The sequence below is a fragment of the Cavia porcellus genome, unplaced genomic scaffold (genome assembly GCF_034190915.1).
Source record: "Cavia porcellus strain 051 isolate PalLab524CR breed Dunkin Hartley unplaced genomic scaffold, mCavPor4.1 scaffold_13, whole genome shotgun sequence".
NCBI lineage: Eukaryota > Metazoa > Chordata > Mammalia > Rodentia > Caviidae > Cavia > Cavia porcellus.
The window spans coordinates 32,233,107-32,251,735 of record NW_026947496.1 but is presented as its reverse complement, the minus strand read 5'-3'; the positions used below and the strand labels follow the sequence as shown (position 1 = coordinate 32,251,735).

Sequence of the window (18,629 nt, the reverse complement as noted above, 5' to 3'; positions counted from 1 at the left end):
AAGTGTTCGATCAAACTTTGATAGTGTAATTTCTGAATTATCATCATTTCCAGGTTCCTCTTATGACTCTTCACAAATAACTGAGATTTTAATATAAAATAATTAACACAGAAGTATAATCTAAATAACCTTTCAAGTTAAATGGTTCGTCTGAAATATGAAAATTATTAGATCATCATTGTAGGCATGCAATATAGGAAGGGTAGCTGAAAATATAAAAAACAGCAAACATTACCTCCTCATTCAAGGCCTTGGGATCATCAGCAGATGACATTGGACTTTTGTCATAACTGTGAGTCTGCACACATGGTACTCGGACATGAGGTACAACTGATGGGAGTGGAAAGACTCACTTTAGGAATCAAGTCGTGAAGAACGTAAGGTCAGTGGTGAAATTCCATAACATACGTAGCAGATAAACCTCACCCAACCCCAGGCTGAGGGATCTTCTTAGAGAATCATGGGGCTCCTCTTGCCAGCACGCTTAGCTTCCTCTTCAGGATACAACACACATGCTTGTTCAAGACTGCACACCAGTGAGTGGTACCTAAGCCCAGTCACAGGAAACACAAACTCAGAGAGGCGTTGGTTGTCAAAAACAATCTACAAAGCAGAAAATCTGGCAGATGAGACACATATACCAGCCCTATTACATGGAGCTAAGTTCCTGCTCTAAATAAATCAGCATGTTACAAAGTCTCCTGTTGCAGTTTATGAAATGCAATTAAAACCATCGCTGTGTTCCCACTAGAGATTGTGCGACTGAAGTGGTTCTTGAGTGCAGAAAGCAGATGGAAAAGGACGTAACGATAGTAAGGACTTCTAAAAACTCATATATACAAACACTCCTTAACAGGATTAATCCAGTGAGGACCTCTTAATTATCCCTATAGATAAAAATTATCAAACCAAATTGGAGGTATTTGAAAGCAAGAAAAAAAATGAACAAAATGAACATAGAATAATGGAATTTCAGAAGGACTAAATTAAATGGTGACCTCAGCAACCTCAGGGACCATCTAATGCATCTCCAGACCTTGTGCATCTAGCATGATGGCTGGCATATTGTGTTAAGTAAATGCTTGTTGAAAGGAGGGAGGGAGGGAGGACAGAGGGATAAACAGAAGGATGGATGGACGGATGGATGGATGGATGGATGGATGGATGGAAATAAAACTTCAAAATCTACTTCTACTGTTAACTGTAAAGCAACTGAGCCCCAGAAAATGCAGTGATTTGCTGAAGATCATGCACATACTGCACATCCCATTGATGCAGTCGATGCCAGTGCTGTGCTGATGGTGAGGGAAGGGCAGGACTGAAATGCAGCCAGAACCCCACATCCTAATCCAGGCTTCTGGCACCACACGATGGTGCCTCCCAAAGAGATCATCACAGGTGTTTAACAAATGAGGAAAGAATTTAATTGCAAACTTTTATTATGAATTTCTAAAAATTCATAATAAAAGTGGTCAAAGAAAAATAATGCTTCTGGTGATACAAGGATATCACTGGGAAGGGAAAAAAATGAAGATAAATTAAAAATGCAAGCATATATTTAACCAAGGCCCTGAGAAAGTAATACATTAATTAATTAATAAGGTGAATCAAAGGTAAATGATGGAAAATACAAACATTTAGCCCAGTGAAAATCCTCAAGGAAAAGATTTTAAATTGTTTAGAAAGATTTTCTCCAAAAGATTCCATTCAACATATTTTTTTAAAACTAGGTGAACTCCAATTTCCAACTTAGAAAGGCAGATTAAAAGCATTTCCTAAGCAACTGTCTCACCTTAACACCCAGAGCTCACAGCCTTGATCGCCTTTGAGCACTGCCACCACCGGGCCCGTGGAACAAACTGCCTATCATGAAGACTAGTGGAAACTCAGGAAAAAAGTGACATGGAGTCTGTAGATCTTGTTCCTTCGGTGTCCTTTTATGTTCTAAGTCCCTTAACTATCCTTAGTCCAAGCCTCACTGATTTGTTTTCATGGCGTAGATTTTAACCCAACTCTTCGTAAAATGTGGAGAATCCTAGGATGACCCCTTTTAAAATCACACGTTGCCCACACACTTACAATATGTGCACATCTTCACGGTGTGCCCCCAAGCGGCTTCAAAGCCAGCCCTTCTCAGTTTCTAGACATAGATGGAAAGTGCTCTGCATGTGCTGTGAGTCTGTTCCTGAGGCTTTCCATGATGTTCTCAAGAACCTGTCTGTAAGACTCTAGCCCACTTCATGTTCCCCAAAGACTTCCTAATGCTGTAGTCATTTTTCAAAAAAAGCAGACTACATCAGCTGTTGTTTTAGTTCTGGCTGCTAGGAAGCTCATTATTGCATTATATTCTCGACCAAAATAATGAACAGTGGTCAAATTTGGCACTGTCTTCTGTCTCTATTTTTAAATTTTTACTTTTATTGTTAATGTTCTTGTTTTTATCTGTTTGATGAATTTTCCAGTTCACCATTCCTTCCCACCCTTATCAAGAAAGACAGACAAAGAAGAAGATTCAATCTTTTTGTTCTAATGGTTCTAAAAGTTTCTTCTAAATTTATTGGGTAAATGTAGAGAAAGTCACTGTCTACATGTGTACAACTTGTAACTTGATGAACCTCTAAATCGAAGGCTGCTCTTCGCAAGTGTGAGGGGCGTGTGCAGAAGGAGTTCTGGAGTTTTATCTTCCCTCAGCACATCATACTCCCTTTTATGAACTATTTCAAGTTCAAAACATATGAGGTAGTCTACAAGAAGAGCAGGGTCAGGTCGGTGTGGGTGTGTGGCCTTGCTAGTCCACAGAGAAAGGCACTCACCCCATTCCATGCAAGGAAAAACTGCCTCTACTCCCCGCTCTCCCTAAGTTACCCTTATCTGTTTTTCATCTCTCCAGGTTGCTGAAAGGCAAGTAGAGCAGGCTGGATACAATCTCGATCAACATTCCCAGAATGGGAAATTCATATTGATCTTCTCACTGAGACTCCCTTCAAGCAGCTGATGGTTTCCTACTGGGAACCCTGACAACTCCTGGGCTGAGGACCTAAGCTTCATCTGCAGCATCCTCTCTGCTTGGGCAGCTGGCAGAGAGGGGGAAATTCATTATCATGCTAATGATGTCCTATTTAAAATTCTAGCCCTGATTATTCTGTGATTAAATCTCTTTCCTTGACGTTGGCTGCCTTTATATCTGAGTTACAGTGCGAAATCAACAATATTAACAAAGTACAATCAGAATTACCAACTTATACACAGGCAATGGAAAAGTTATCTAAATTTCAAGATTGTCTCTTTTCTGTAAAGCAGATGTAACAAACTAAAAATGTTGCTGATCTTTTTACCCTACTTTCTCTTCAAAAATTGAAATCCATACTCATGAAAAGTTCATAGTTAGTTTTCATTAGTATTCAAGGGATGGAAGATACATTTAGCTTTTTATTCTGGTTTCATTATATTTAAAACAGCTTCAGCTCATAATCCCAACACTGGAGGAGGCTGAGACAAGAGGATTATAAATTCAACCCCAGCCTGGACAATTTAGTGATTTAGTGAGACCCTGTTTCAAAAAAGAAAAAGAAAAAATTAAAAACAAAAAGAGCTGGGGATATAGCTCCATGTGAAGGTCTTGGGTTCATTTCCCAGTGCTCAGGAGAAGGGAAGAACTGCTCAGGATTCAGTGTTTTCCCAGAGTCATCAGCTCTGCTGATGATAGTTAAGGCACACTTCTTTCTCACCCCTTCACAGGGACCAAGTCATGGGGACAAAGGTCAACGGATTCAGGGACGCTGTCTGCTTTGGTGCAATTCCTTTTCTATGATATTGTTCTGTCAGCCTACATCCAATCTAAATATCCAACTTGGACAGCTTAAGAAACAGTGAAACTTACCACCACTCTCACTGAGCTGGAAAGAAACAACCAAGCAGAAAACCCAAGGTCTAGAACAGCAATCCAGATAGAGAAGAAAGGACTTGTGTTTCTTATTAATCTCTAGCCCCAGGAAACAAACAAATATTTATAATATATTCACTATTTTAGAATGTATCACTGGGCCCTAAAGTGATCCAATGACTCATAAGGACAGTGCTTTGTACCCAGGAACCCACATCGAGCTAGGAACTCAAGACACAATGAGGATCTCTAATGATGAGAGGGACAGGTTCCTGGATCAATCTATAAGAAAAACAATGTTAATTTTTTCCCCAAGTCTACAAATATCCTGTTTTCCTACAGAATCAAAATTCTGAACTTCAGCAGGACATAGGACTGCCCAGGTAAGGATGGACCCCAGTCACCCTCGCAGTTACCTGTCGCCATATACCAAGATTAAACCCACGTATGTGGCAATAGAAATGTACATAAATTCATAAAGGGGATAGCTGTGCTCACTCCTTCTGGCTGGATCCCGACATACATGTGGCCAGTCAGCCAGCTGGGGCTGAACATCACCTACCCAGAGGCCAGAAGAACAAAGTAAGAGTCTGGGTCCCTGACCGGCAGGGTTGCTTTTCCATTCCTGCACTACAATTTCTCCCTAAATGCTATGATCTAGAATCACTGGAAATCAAAACATTTTCAGAACTTCATTGCTTAGTTTCATTTTTAAATGTTTTATCTAAGACAATAGTCATGGCATACGCATGCACAGGCATCATGCCACACCCAGACTACTCCAGTGTACTTGAGCTACTTTAAAACCTAAACACAGAGCTCCTTTTGAATAGTTAACTCTCAAAATCCAAATGTAATTGCATATGGACCCTGGCCTAGTTTTGTAACACTTCAGTAGATAACTTGCTCAGGCATTCATTTTTATTTATTTATTTGTTTCCTAAACTCTCAGCAATTCTGGATTATTAATTTGGGTCACTCAAGTCAAGTCTCCTCGGACTGGTTAAAACTTGGCTTCAGCCTGAAGCATGTGTAAATCTGCATAAAAGGAAAAGGGCAGCTGATACAGCAAAATCCACCAGGAAACATACAGGGAGCCATCTGCAGTGGAGAACCATCCGTGGTAACAATCTCTCATTCCATGTGTTTATGTTTTATTCATCATTTTGAAAATACTTAGAGAAGTGACAATGATGTGATTCAAAGAATACTGCACAGGCCTTTTTTTTTTTTTTAAAAAAAAAAACGTATTAATGGCTTTTAGCAACTCAACTATTCAAATGAAAATACTACTGGAATATACTCAAATCTGTTCATATCTTCTTTATTCTTAGATATGATCTATTCCCATCTTGTGTCAAAATTAAATTGTGACACCAAAAAAATGTACAGTTTTCATTGTTCATGTATATTTAAACAATTCACTTAAAATATACAGTGCTCATTCCTATCGTGGCCCAATACACTAGGCTGTAGCGTCTTCAGTGAATATGTTATCATTTCTCAGTACCTTATTTAGGCTCAAACATTCAATCCCTATGATGTTTGGCGAAAGAAAGGAAGGAAGGAAGGAAGGAAGGAAGGAAGGAAGAGAAAGAAAGAGAGAGAGAGAGAGAGAAAGAAAGAAAGAAAGAAAGAAAGAAAGAAAGAAAGAAAGAAAGAAAGAAAGCAAACCAAAGCTTGATCTTTAAAGGGAAAAGAAAAACGGATAAGCCCTGGGTTGTTGACCAGCTCAGTGTACATCTTTGAGACTCACAATAACCATGGAACACACTCTCTTTAGTTCAAATTCTGTGATGAAACAATTCTCTACACAATTTGAGGGGCTTTTAAAACAAATTTTATTCAGCCTGAAATGACACATTGAATTTCTGCTAGCTGAATTCATGTTTATTTGGTTTTTAAAGACTAATCTTCAGGTACATCAATTTGTGGAATATTTTCAAAGATCCCATTTCAAATCTGGTTCCTAATATTCTATATTTTCTCATTTCTTTTTAGACGAGCAGACCTTGTTAACATAGCCATTTATTCATATGTATATTCCTTTAATTTTCCTAATAAAAACATTTATTTAGTGACCATCTTATGCTATCTATGACTTCTGGTTTTTTCTGTTTTATTTTGCTTGGTTTTATCCTCCAGCACCATCTAGTTCCTAGGGGTAAAAGACAGACATGCACACATGCACACACACACACACACACACACACGCACACATGCCATACATGGACCAGAATTTTTGAACCACACCACTGAGTCTGCCCATGAGAGAGATGTTATTCTTCTTATCTTAATAGTGAAGAAACAGATTTCAACATCTATTTTAAATCTGAATTTTCTTCTAATGATTTCATTCTGTATATTAGAAACTGAATCAGCAGAAATTCTTCACGTTGTTTAAGAAATAAATTTTCACTGTCCCAGTTTGTACTGAACCTATATCTTTTGAGGCTTTCAGGGTACAGTCCTGAAGGTGACCTCAGTTCTCTGGACAAGAGCAGAAAGAGCCCATGAATGTGTCAGCTCCTCCGACATGCTGATGCAAGGAATAGCAGCACCAGCACTGTCCGTCCCATTCTACGGGAGATGGAACTTCAGAAGAGCGCACACAGAGGGCTGCTCTATAACCTTTCCTCAGTCTCCTAGAGTCAGTCTATTATAGTACAGACCAGAAAACTGAGCCAACGGACAAAGCAAGATAATGTCAAGTAATGGAAATATTCCACACCTGTGCCAATAGAGTTAGAGTTCCAAATTATCACAAGGCCATTAGCAAGACTTGAGTTGAGGATAGGGTGGGGGACAGAAGAAGTCACAAATGACTTCACCAAAACCATAGCCAACAGGTGGTTCCAATACACTTGCTGAGGCTCTTGACAAAGACGTTGCCCAGAAGAAAGGCTGTGTACTCTATGATGCCTCTCACAAAGAGGTCATCTGGAGCACTGGGACGTCTGCCTGGCCTCATATACACAATGAACAAACTCCTCCAGGGTCCACACTGGTGCTACTCACTGTGCACAGCCTCCTGGCGCTGCAGTTCGCATGTCAACTGGCTATGGTCTTCCACTGCTTTTGCCAGATCTTCTGCAGTCCTTGACCTGAGTGCCCACAGCCTGCCCAGGATGGGCTCCAGCCCTTCTTTCTCTGAGGTCAAGGTGTTAATCTCCTCCGTGAGGTCTTTGGCTGTGCAGAAATGGCTTCCTACAGCACAGTGTGGGAGAGGAGGGAGAGAGGTTTTGTAGTGTCTGCAAACATAAAGAGCTAGTAGCAACTAATGCATGTCTACAGCACAGGAAAAGGAACTCTGCTCCATGGCAAGACACAGCTTCCTTAACTGTAACCTGCAGAGGAACCAGGAAAGCTCTTCTCTCCTTAAACTGAAACACATCCTTCCCTTTACCAGCTTGTTTTTGGTGTGTCCGTGTTAGGGTTGCCATTGGCTGATGCATATCCTGTGAAAAGGATGATACAAAATGTCTCGTTGGAACCAACGAAAACCACAGGATGCCATTCAACATCCAAATGTCAAAGTGGTAATGTATTACAACAGAGTCGAAAGAGATTGGGCTGTGGAATCAGGTCAGACCCAAGTTAAAATCTTAGTCTTGCTGTTTCTCAAACTGCATGATGTGGAACAAGGAAATTAGCACACCTAGGACACATACATTTTATAAAATATGATCATAATAATGCCTAAATCATAAGCAGCTACAAGAATATATAAGAAGTTCTATAAAGCATTAAGCAAAATATACGGCACATGGAACATAACAGAATACAAAGTCAATGTACAAAAATCAATGTATGCCTAAATGTTGACAACAAATTATTGAAGATTTCTAAAATACAGTTTATAAGATATTTTAAATATGAAAATACTTTGGAATAAATTTAAAGAAATATGTGCAAGAGCACTACAGTGAAGAAATATTTTTAAAAACTGACATAAAGACTTAAACAGTTACAAGGATAAAATATAAATATACATAAGAAAACTCAATGTTACAAACATTTCAATTTCCCTCAGATTGATTTATTGATTTAATATACCCCAATCAAAATTTCATGAGGTTCTTTTATAGAAATTTATCAGCTTATTCTAAAATATAAAAGAAAATGCCAAGTCCTAGATCAACCAAAATCATCTTTAAACAGTCTCAGATTCAAGGCTAAACTCATGACTACCATAAATCAACACAGTATGGCATTATAATACAGAAGGACAAATAGAACAATGGAATAGAACAGATGAACCCAAAAGGCTCATACTGACATGGTCAAGTGTTTTTCAACAGTGCAAAGCAAATCAGTGAAAAAAATATTTTCAACAAATAGGATTAAACAGCTATATAAGGAGAATATTAACTTTGGCCTATATCTCAAATCATACACAAAATACAATTAGAGATGGATCACAGATTTTAGAAAAGTTAAACCTACAAAAATTCTAGAAAGAAAGGAGAACATTTTACTGATTTTGAGGTAGGCAAAAACATTGCATAGGATACAAAAACACTAACTATAAAAGAAAACAATTGATAAATGGGCCTTCATCAAAATTACAGACTTCTGTTCATCTGAAGGCATCATTCAGAAAATAAGTATTCAAGTCACAAACTTGGAGAAAATATTTGCTTCATATATATCTGACAAAGACTTGAGTCATGTAGTTCAACAATTAACACACAAATAACACCATTGAAAACTGGGCCCAGAAAGGATTTAATGGGCATTTTACAAAGTAAGATACACAAACAGCCAATAAGCCTGTAGGAAAGCCTTCGACATCATCAGTCATCAGAAAATGCAAATTAAAACCATGGAGATTTTACTACAAACTCATTCAAATGCCCCAAAGTAGCTAAACTGAAAATGTCAACACTGAGGAAACCAGGCTCTCACACAGGCACCCCGGGACAGCTCCTCAGAGAATGCTCTGCTGGTTTTCATGAGTTAAACGTATGTTCATCCTGTGACCCAAAAACCACACTTCTAGGTATTTACGTGTCGTAAATGAAACATGTAATCAAAAAGACATGCACTCAAATGTTCAGGAAGCTTTATTCATGAAAATCTAAATCTGAAAACCCCATTCACAGGAACACACAAAAATGGTAACATGTTCAATAGGGTGAGACCACTCAGCATTAAAAGGCAACAAGCGATTCTTTCATGCAGCAACAGAGACATTGCTGGGAAAAAAATGCAAAAGAGCACATGCCACCAGATTCCACTTTGTTACTTTCTAAAACAGGCAAAACTGGTCCATGGTAGGAGATTCCAGAGCAGTCATCTGGGAAGCAGGGATAATACCTGAAAGGTGATGTTTCTGAGGGGATAAAACAGTTCTCATCCTGTTAGGGTTGATAGCAAGACAGGTGTTATCAGGCATGGTGGTGCATGCCTGTAATCCTAACACTTATGGGAGAGAGGCAGAAAGACTGCCAAGAGTTCAAGGCCAGCCTGGACTACATAGTGAGCTCCAGGAGAGATCCTGTCTCAAAAAAAAAAAAAAAAAAGGGATAAGTGTCAAAGTGCATTGAACAGTACTCTTAAGACTTACCCAGTTAATTGAATGACATCAGACTTCAGTAAAAAGGAAAAATAGGAAAATTTTAAATATGAAAATTTTAAAAATTAGATATATCACATCAATGCATGCTCCATAAATAAAGCTACCATTATAATAGGAAAACTCCACCGAATTTGCTAAAACTTAACTGTAATCTTAATGACAAAACAAACAAAAGCCTTGGGAGTTAAGTTATTCTCCACACTGCCAACCCTATGATTCATTTTTTTTTTCTTTTAACAGTTTAACGTCTCTGAAATAAGATGTGTCTCAGAGCCACTCCCATCCTGGAGGCAGTCTGGATGCACCTGTCACAGTGCACTTGTTATTCTTGGTGCATGACTGACCATGGGAAAGCCTGGGTGTTTCAACATACAAATCACATGTGGACCACTTCTTGCTATTGACTGAAAACTTTCTGTGGATGTGAATTTGTAAAAGCAAGGTATTACCTGCCTTTAAAACTTAACAAATGGGCCAGGCATGGTGGCATGTCAAAATCCAGCACTCCGAGAGACGGAGGCAGGAGGATAGCCAAGTGTGAACCCAGCCTGGGCAACATAGTGACTTAGCCAGATCCTGTCTCAAAATAAAAATACAATAATAAAAGGAGTAAGGGATGTATGTGGCTTAGTGCACAGTTTTAGAGATAGATAGATAGATAGATAGATAGATAGATAGATAGATAGATAGAAGATAAAGTAAATCAGACTTTGAAGAACGGTATTAGCAGCTTGGCAGAGAGCCTTACAGAAATCAGCATTATTGGGGGGGGGGGTTGCACCTCCAATAGCTCCCAGGGCACAGAGGATAACAGCATATGGGAAAATATCAACCCTAACAACTTTGAACCCACAAGTGTTTCAAAAGCCTCCACATATGAAGACCAAGATGCCTTAGAAAAACCGTAACCAATTTATTTTCTTTCCTAGGAAAATTAGGTGACTTTTTAAAGCCTAAATACATCTAAAAGAGTTATTTCAATATGTATAAAATGAAAATTCTTACAGAAAGCACTATATCATTGTTTAATTGACGGCAATTTTTCTTTCTTTGTTGTATATAGAATACTGGCACTGTTTCTGTTCACAGAAATACACATGGTTATCTCTACTTTGCAGCTGATAAAACTGAAATCTGGAGAATTCAATATCTTGCTGAAGGTCACAAAGCAATAAAGAACAGGGCAAGTTTCTACCTCAAAAAAAAAAAAAAAAAGACCTCTAGAATCCTCCTCCTCTCTTAACACTGAACCCTGCTACTTTCTTCTTTATTACCATATGAAGACCATATTTCAAATCTATATAAATGTTGAAAATTTTACAGAATATTTTCCCATCTCAAGGGCATTCTGAACTCCCAGCACAGAATTCTGCCACTGAAATCCACGGTTTCTGAATCCATGGTGGGAGTATCATTTTTTGAAATTTTGCCTATCACTATATGCAGCAGCACAGCACATAGCATAAAGAACAAGGTGCTGCTTGCCCTCCAGGAAATGACCACAAAATAAAGGGGACAAGATACATCCCAAAAATAGGCAAAGTCAGAAAAGGAAGCTTGCTCCAGAGGGAGACTGAGGTAGGTTTCACAAGGATGGAATGTAAGGCTTCCCGAAGCAGAAGCACAAGCCCCAGTTAGAAACAAAAAGGTAAGTGGCAGGAGACCACCTGACAAAGAAGCTAGTAAGATAGTACCCCAAATGCTGGTGGGTTAGGCCAGTTTGGGAAATTCCAATCCTGGTAATGCCACAAGGTAGCAGGCTAGACCTTTACATGTTTTCAAGTATTAAACAGAAATATGCCAAGCTTCCTTAGGGCAGGAGCTGCCTGTTCTGCACAATGACCAGTCAACAGCTATAATGGAGGCCCTCACCATAGGAAGCCACAGGAAATCCAGAGGGAGCCCACGTTCTTAGGGATCTGGTAAGAGGATGTGCCTAGAAGTACAGTGTGTTGAGCAGAACAGCCAGGCCCAGGCCAGCAGCAACAACTCTCCTGCCAGGCTGGGCCTAGGGAACCCTGACCTCTCTACCTTGGACAGTAGAGTGGGCCCCAGCTCTGCTCCAGACACCAGGCAGGACACTTACACTGTGCTATTTTCTCCTGCAAACACTTCAGAGAAAACAGAACTCAGAGCACCTGGGAAAAGTGACATACCTGGAGCAAGTGGCCTTGTAAAAGCTTTGCTGGAAATGTGTCCTATAAGCCCTGCTGCGCTTTGCTGCTCTAAAGGGCAGAATTCTTATGAAATACCAGAGACAGTTCGTCAAAACACAGCCCTTTCCTGATGCTGAGGTCTAAGGTTTGGGAACGTGCATTGTAATAGAAATGAACATTTCATTTGGCAGAATGTGTGAATTTCCAGAGACAGGAATTATCAAAATTCAAGCCATGATAAAATGCTACACTGCCCAACTTCACATTTTATAAGCATTCTGACCTCTCATCCAACCCTGGAGGCAAATCTTGCTCAGTGAGACAAACCTTTTCTGGTTGCTTAACTGGTCAAGAACTGGTGATAAAAATTCAGAAAGGCAGGGCTGAACCTAGAGAAAGGCCATGACTCCATTTTCCACAATGCTAATGGGTCATAGGAGGGTATATGTGTACCCCTGTGCAGAGGACGCAGCAAGATGGAACAGCACATGCATCTGGCCACTCTTCAGTCAGGAAAGGGACATGGGGATCCTCATGGCTCTATGAAAGCACCTATCAGAGGACTATATCTGCAAATCACTTGACCAAAGACCTCAGCTGTATGCTGAAGCCACAGCTAGTGTCGCCCCTCTTTGCTTTTTCTATTCTCACTTCTGCTCCACATTTATCTCCTCGAATTCTCAGAGCAAGGTGGTCATTGGGATTTGTTTTTCCTTTAACTGAGGCTGATCCCCAAGATCCTGATTTCACTGTGACAGTACTTTCCATAACTGAATTGTCTCATCTAACTTTCCCAATAAACCAGAAAGAAGTTTTATTCATGATTGTTCTGGATTTCCAGTTGAAGAACACAAACCCAGAGAATGACCTTGCTAAGATCACACTTTTCAATTCTGAGAGCTATGGGAGAATGCTGGACTTGAATTTGTTCTTTGGATCTCATATCAATTAATTTGATCAAAATGTGTATACAAGTATCATAAAATCCAAAGTAGAGAGGTCAGGGTTCTCTAGGCCCAGCCTGGCAGAGAGTTGTTGCTGCTAGCCTGGGCCTGGCTGTTCTGTTCAACACACATAGGAGAGCATGAATCCTATGACCCCATGGCCCTTTCCCAAGCCTGGTCCCCAGGCCCTGGGAACACCTCACACTCCTGACTTTGGACCCACAGACATTTCTATACTACCAAAAATAAAACTTATTTTGTCTACACACATGCGAACTATACTTTTTAATGATAGAACACAGGGGCATTCTACTACTGAGCTACAACCCCAGACCTTTTTATTTTTTTGAGACAGAGACTCATTAAATTGTGCAAGCTACACTCAAATCTATGATCCTCTTGCCATGCCCTCCATTAGTTCTGGGATTATAGGCGTGTACCACCATGCATGGCTGGACCATATTTCTTTACTGGGCAAAAAAGAAACAAAAGCCAGTGCTAAAAATAATCAAACACTTAAAGCACTAGAGTACACTGTCTGTTATCCTGCATGATGCCAAGTCTTCCCAAGATCTTCATGCCCAGATATACATGGTATCTTAGTCTACCTTCTGTTACTGAGACAGACAAGCATCCAACTCTTCCATTTCTCCAACTTCGGAGGCCAGAGGTAGGTATGGTTCAGTCAATGGCTGCCACACACCTCCCCTTCACTTCCTTTCTTCCCACCATGGATGAGGACAGCTGACCTCCATGTCATTCTTGGTTGCTTAGCAGCCACTATCCTTCAGGCCAATCCAACAGGAGTGCAACGGCCCATACATCAGCTGCAGTGTCCTTCCATGGGTCTCTCCAGTTCAGATGCTGCTGCCCCCTTGGGAGGAAGGCAGGGGGTCACCCAGACATGGTAAGATCAGGGAGGGAAGGAAATGAGCCCATCGTTAATATCACCAACCTTTCTAAACTCTAATTAGCTATAATGAACACAGTTAACCTTTCTAAAGATTCTCTGGTTTCAGGTCTGCCATTTTTCCCAGAGTTGTGAGAACTGTCAATCAAATAGCTCCCCTACCCTGCTCTCCTCACTGAATCACATCCAGGAGAGCTGCTGTCCTAAAGCTTTGCACCAACTGGGACCAATCACAGGCCAGAGCTGTGATAAAAGCAACACTCTTGGAATACTTCTCTGGTCAGTCTAGGAGAGCACAAGTCATATTAAAGAGTAAAAGGTAAAAGATTTGCTTTCATAGTCTTATAATTCCACTTGTAATTTATTTCTCCAGTAGCAGAGCTCCAAAAGTTCTATAAACCTATTCAAGATGTTTTTATTTTAAAGAGAATAAAATAAAACAAAGCAAAACAGAACCAAGATCAGAGCAAAACAATACAAGCATCACAGGATTTCAAAATGACATAGGAAATCAATAGTGGCTACCATAAGGACTCTTGTTTTCTTTGAAATAGTTGTCCATGTCTTCACACACAATGAATTCAAACAAAACAAAACAGTATAAAACCCAACAAAACAAAACAATGAAAGCATTACAAGCCTTCAAAACCAGACAATAGGAAAATCAACAATGGTTACCATAATGTCTCTTGTTCTCTTCAAAACAGCTGACTATACCTTCACACATATTGAAATCAAATTATAGAAAACAGACTAAAACCAATTATAACAGAATCAAAGCAGTATTGGACTTCAAAACAAAATGACAGGAAATCAGCAATGCTACCATAATGTCTCACTTTCTTCCAAGCAGCCACTGATACCTACTCAAGATTTTTATCCTGAATAGTATGAACAGAGTGGTTGTCTCAAAGAAACAGCAATAAACACTAGGGGCAGTTAGGCCTATAGAACTGCTGAAACCAGCAGCCAACAAAGATCAGCAGCACAGACCAGCATCCAGCAACATCGACCCATGACATCCAGCACAAGCTGGTGCTGGACAGTGGCAGCTGGCAGCAGCAGAGATGATCTGTGGTGTCCAGCACAAGCTAGCATCACATGAAAGTGGCCTGCAGCAACAATGACCAGCAGTCATGAGCATCCAGCATTATTCAGCATCAGTACTGCTAGCAGAGCTATACAGTGCCAATTTAGGATTTCTTTCTGAATCAAACAAAAGAACCCTCAACCGATTGGCTACACTATTACAACAGAATGCCACAGAGTTGAGGATTTACAACATTCAAGTTGATCTGATTCTAAGCTCTAGAGGCTGCCAAGTCCACAAGGAGGTACCATACCTGCTGACAACCTCGGTACTGCTCCTTACCTGGAGGAAGGGCACTGGTGCCAGGGAGGCAATCAAAGGCAGAACTTAGCCTTTTATCAGAATCCCTCCTTGGCAGTAACTGGCCCACTCCTTGACATCAATTCTTGATGTGCAGCCCTGTAACCTTTCTACTTTTAACCTGTAATAGGATTTTTGGTTTAGTTTGGTTTGCATTTTGAGTGGTGGTCTGATTGAGTGCCCCAAGCTGGGCCTGAACTCATGAGCTCTAGCCATCCTCCCATCTTAGTCTCCTGAGTCACTGGGACCACAGATGCACCTAGCTCCCTGGTACCATTTCCCAACAGCCTTGCATTGGGAATTCTACCTCCAACACATGACACTGAGGACACATTCAAACCCCAGCACACAACCAGGCAAGAAAAAACTTATCCTTGTCATTCTGCCTCCCTTCAGTGAGGTTCAGCAGCCTGCTGAAGCTTGGACTGACTGAATGAAGGCCCACTGAGGCAGCAAACAAGATGCTGCCAACCATTCCCTACCCCATCTTCCCCTGGAATCTCCTTTAGCTGGAACTTGCTGTTTTCTGACAGTTGTGTGAATTCTTCCAGTTTCCATGATTTATTGAGACAGCTTAAGACCTCTTCTATAAGCAGAGCCCCATGCCAAGCAAACATCTTGGACAGCCACACATGTCACAGAGGATGGGGACATAATGCTGGACACACACGACTTTATGTAAGATCATGCTTCTTCCAACAGCTGGAGCACCAATGCGGTGCCTGGTGAGTGATGAAATGTGCAATGGGCAAGAGTCAGACCATAGGAGAAGACCTAAGTCAGACCCTAAACCTGAAGCAGTTGCCTAGGAACCTGCTTTCACAGAGTGCCCCAAAGGTCCCCTGCCCTAAATCAGACCCAGAGGAAGTCACTCTACTGTCCCCAGTGACAAACCAGAAAGCCAAATAATGGCCACAGAAGCCCGAAATGACCAGGATGGATTAGTAACTGACACTTCCCTGATTTTTGTGCCCACATCCAATTTCAGACCAACCAAAAAGAAGTCACATAGAACACCTGTGTCCACTTGGCTGCCTCTGCCTCACCAGGCCAACAGCCTCCACTCAGGGTACACAAGAGACCTCCTTTCCACCTACAGTCCTCTAGCTCTTCCACATGCCTCTGAGCCCCTGCCAAGTTGTAGGTGATGTGACCCAGGTGCTCCCTTGCTGTATCGAGCTCTAGTATGGAGCCTTTGCTTATCCCCCCTGGGTGGCTATTACTCCTTTTCACACTGCACAGGCAATATCTCTGAAGAGCCTGTACTGAGTCTGTCTGCTCCAGTCACTGATCAAAGTTAGTAGTGGCAAACCTATCACATGCGTGCCATAGCTGGGTGTCTGTTACCATTGAAACTCTAAAAGGTCTGCTATCACTGATCTAAGTCATGGGCATTTTAGAAGAGAAAAATGGTGAAGAGAGTAAGAAAGACAGCAAAAGAGATGACACTCCTAGCTGCTTACCATCTGGATTGTGTTCATCTGCACATATAAATGGCCTCACCTGGACCCTTGCCACTGCTCTGGTTCCCTGGCTGCAGGCACAGTGGGACCCCAAGTACCCATACTCACTGCAGCAGATGCTCTACTGACTCAGGTCAGCACTGCCCTCCAGTTCCTATGCCCAGACTTGTGTATTCTGAACCACATACTCTAGGAACACGTGTGTCAAGAACCCATTCAGGAAATTTTTAAAGCATTTTATAAGTTCTCTTGGAATATAATAAGACATGGTTTAAACATAAGACCATTTTATTTTAGATTATATCTTATGGGTTATATTACAAAGTAAACTTCAAAAGCAATCAGAACTAACAATATATGAGTGAAATTTTTTTCCTTATTTGGCAATTGACAGTCTATTTGTTTTACTTTAATTAAGTAAAAAAGGACATTGTCTCAAAAACCTAAGGTGATATATATTTGTTGACTGAGTACCAAATATCCACCCAGAAGAAGATGGAAATTTAAATACATGTTTCAAATTTCAAAATCTACTTTCACTGTTTGATGTGAATTCATTCATTTTTGTACTTATACAGAAAATCTAGCTTTTCTTTGCTTAATTTCCCTCTCTTCTTCTTCCCCCTTCTCTTCTTTTTCCTTTCTCTTTCTCCAACTCTTTCTTGCTGTCCGTGTGTCTCAGGGAAGGCGGACCACCTTCCCAATTCATGGTGCCCTCCCTGCACCATGAAGGTTCTACAGGTAAAACCTTGTTAATTCTCACAATGGTGTATTGTCCTCTAAACAACAGGCAGAATTCAAGATCAGGACCTGGGACCAACAGTCAGATAAATTAGATATGATGGCAGAGGGTTGCCATAGGGTATCTGCCAATAAGACAAGCAGGCATGAGGCCACCCAACAGGGAAAAGTTTCCATGACAGATACGCAACCCAGCTACCCAGCCAGATGGGGGTTTCATATTAGGGCAGGTTCCAGCTATTCCAGGACTGTGCCCCATTTTATCTATTCTGTTCCCTGCACGGTCAGCAGAGTGAATTTAAAAAGCAAGACTCTTGGGCACATTTATTGAGAGGGAGGCAAGTGTAAGATCAAAATACAGCTTTCAGACCTGCCCTTAGCTCAGGGACGCCAGCCAGGTGGCCCCCCACAGGTGAGGAAAGGCAGAAATTTGGGTGTATCTTCACTCACCCTGTGCCCAGGAAGGCAGTTATAGTGAAGGGGCCTTCACATTGTCCCTCTGGCTGGCACCATAGCTCTACCCTTGTGACCATTAAAACCATCTGGAAACCTATTATTGGGTTTTGTGTCCAGGCCAATCCCAGAAACTCCCATTGAAAAGATTTAGTCTGGGTCCTCTGTATACCTGTTTTAATTTTCCCGGTGATTCTAATATACAACCAGCAAGAACCACAAATCTGGAGGCTCCAAGAGTCCAGAGCTCCATGAAAAGCACAGCTATGCACTGGGAGTTCTCTGTAGGGAATCATCAACAGCAAGAGAAACATGAAGATGGCCACACCACAGCACCCTTGGAAGGTACCAACAACTTATTAGTACTACAGAGATGCCCACTAGCTGGCCCTTCATGGGTGTCAACCAGCAAGTACAGAGTTTAGGGGTTCCTGTCCTGACCTTCTCTAAGTACACAGCAACAATAAGAATCATTTTTGCTGTGTGCTTCACCTCAAATAGTCTCCACTGAACAACCTGAGAGCTGAGGCAGAAATAGAGACCAAGATGCAGCTGAGACAAATAGGGTCTTCCAGATGTGTGAAACTTACTGGAGGAATGTCTCCAGCCTGGTTACTCCTTGGAGAATCTACTGTCCATGGCAAAATGAAATCTGGAGTGTTGCCTGTGATGTGTTAGCACTGTCTTGTCCATGCTGCATATAACTCACCACAGGAACAGCTTTCCAAGTGACCCTTAATGTTTACAACACTACACTCATAGACACAGGCAGTTCTGAAAATCAGCAGTGACCAACCTTATATGGACTATTGTGCCAGATTTTTCCTTTTTCTTTGCCAGACTCCTGTACCACACACCTCATAGCCAGGCAAGGCTTCCTAAAATATGGATTTGGTTATGTCAGTGCCCCAGACACCAAGCTTGTAACAGACATAGTGGCACATACCTGTAATCCTAGCACTCAGAAGACTTAAGGAAGAAGAATAACCAAGTTTGGGGCCTGCCTGTGCTATACAATGAGTTCAAGACTTGAACTATATAGCTAGCCCCTACTTTTAAAAAAAAACTAAAACTTAAAAAAAAAAAAAAGCTAGTGTTGGCTTCCTGG

The 18,629-nt window shown here is 41.0% G+C and overlaps 1 protein-coding gene across 2 annotated transcripts in view; it reads right to left on the bottom strand.

Annotated features, from left to right (window-relative positions):
* Disc1 (DISC1 scaffold protein) overlaps positions 1-18,629 on the bottom strand; it is a 326,935-nt gene that overhangs the window by 157,201 nt on the left and 151,105 nt on the right. The window contains exons 9-10 of one of the 2 annotated variants that reach the window (XR_010051226.1): positions 6,902-7,090; positions 236-547 (exon numbers count right to left, since the gene is read on the bottom strand). Coding sequence is in view for 1 of the 2 variants with exons in the window: in XM_063260047.1 (XP_063116117.1) it covers positions 6,902-7,090 (189 nt within the window). In the remaining variant the exon portion in view is untranslated. The remainder of the gene's footprint in view (positions 1-235; positions 548-6,901; positions 7,091-18,629) is intronic. The other variant, XM_063260047.1, reaches the window with a different exon arrangement.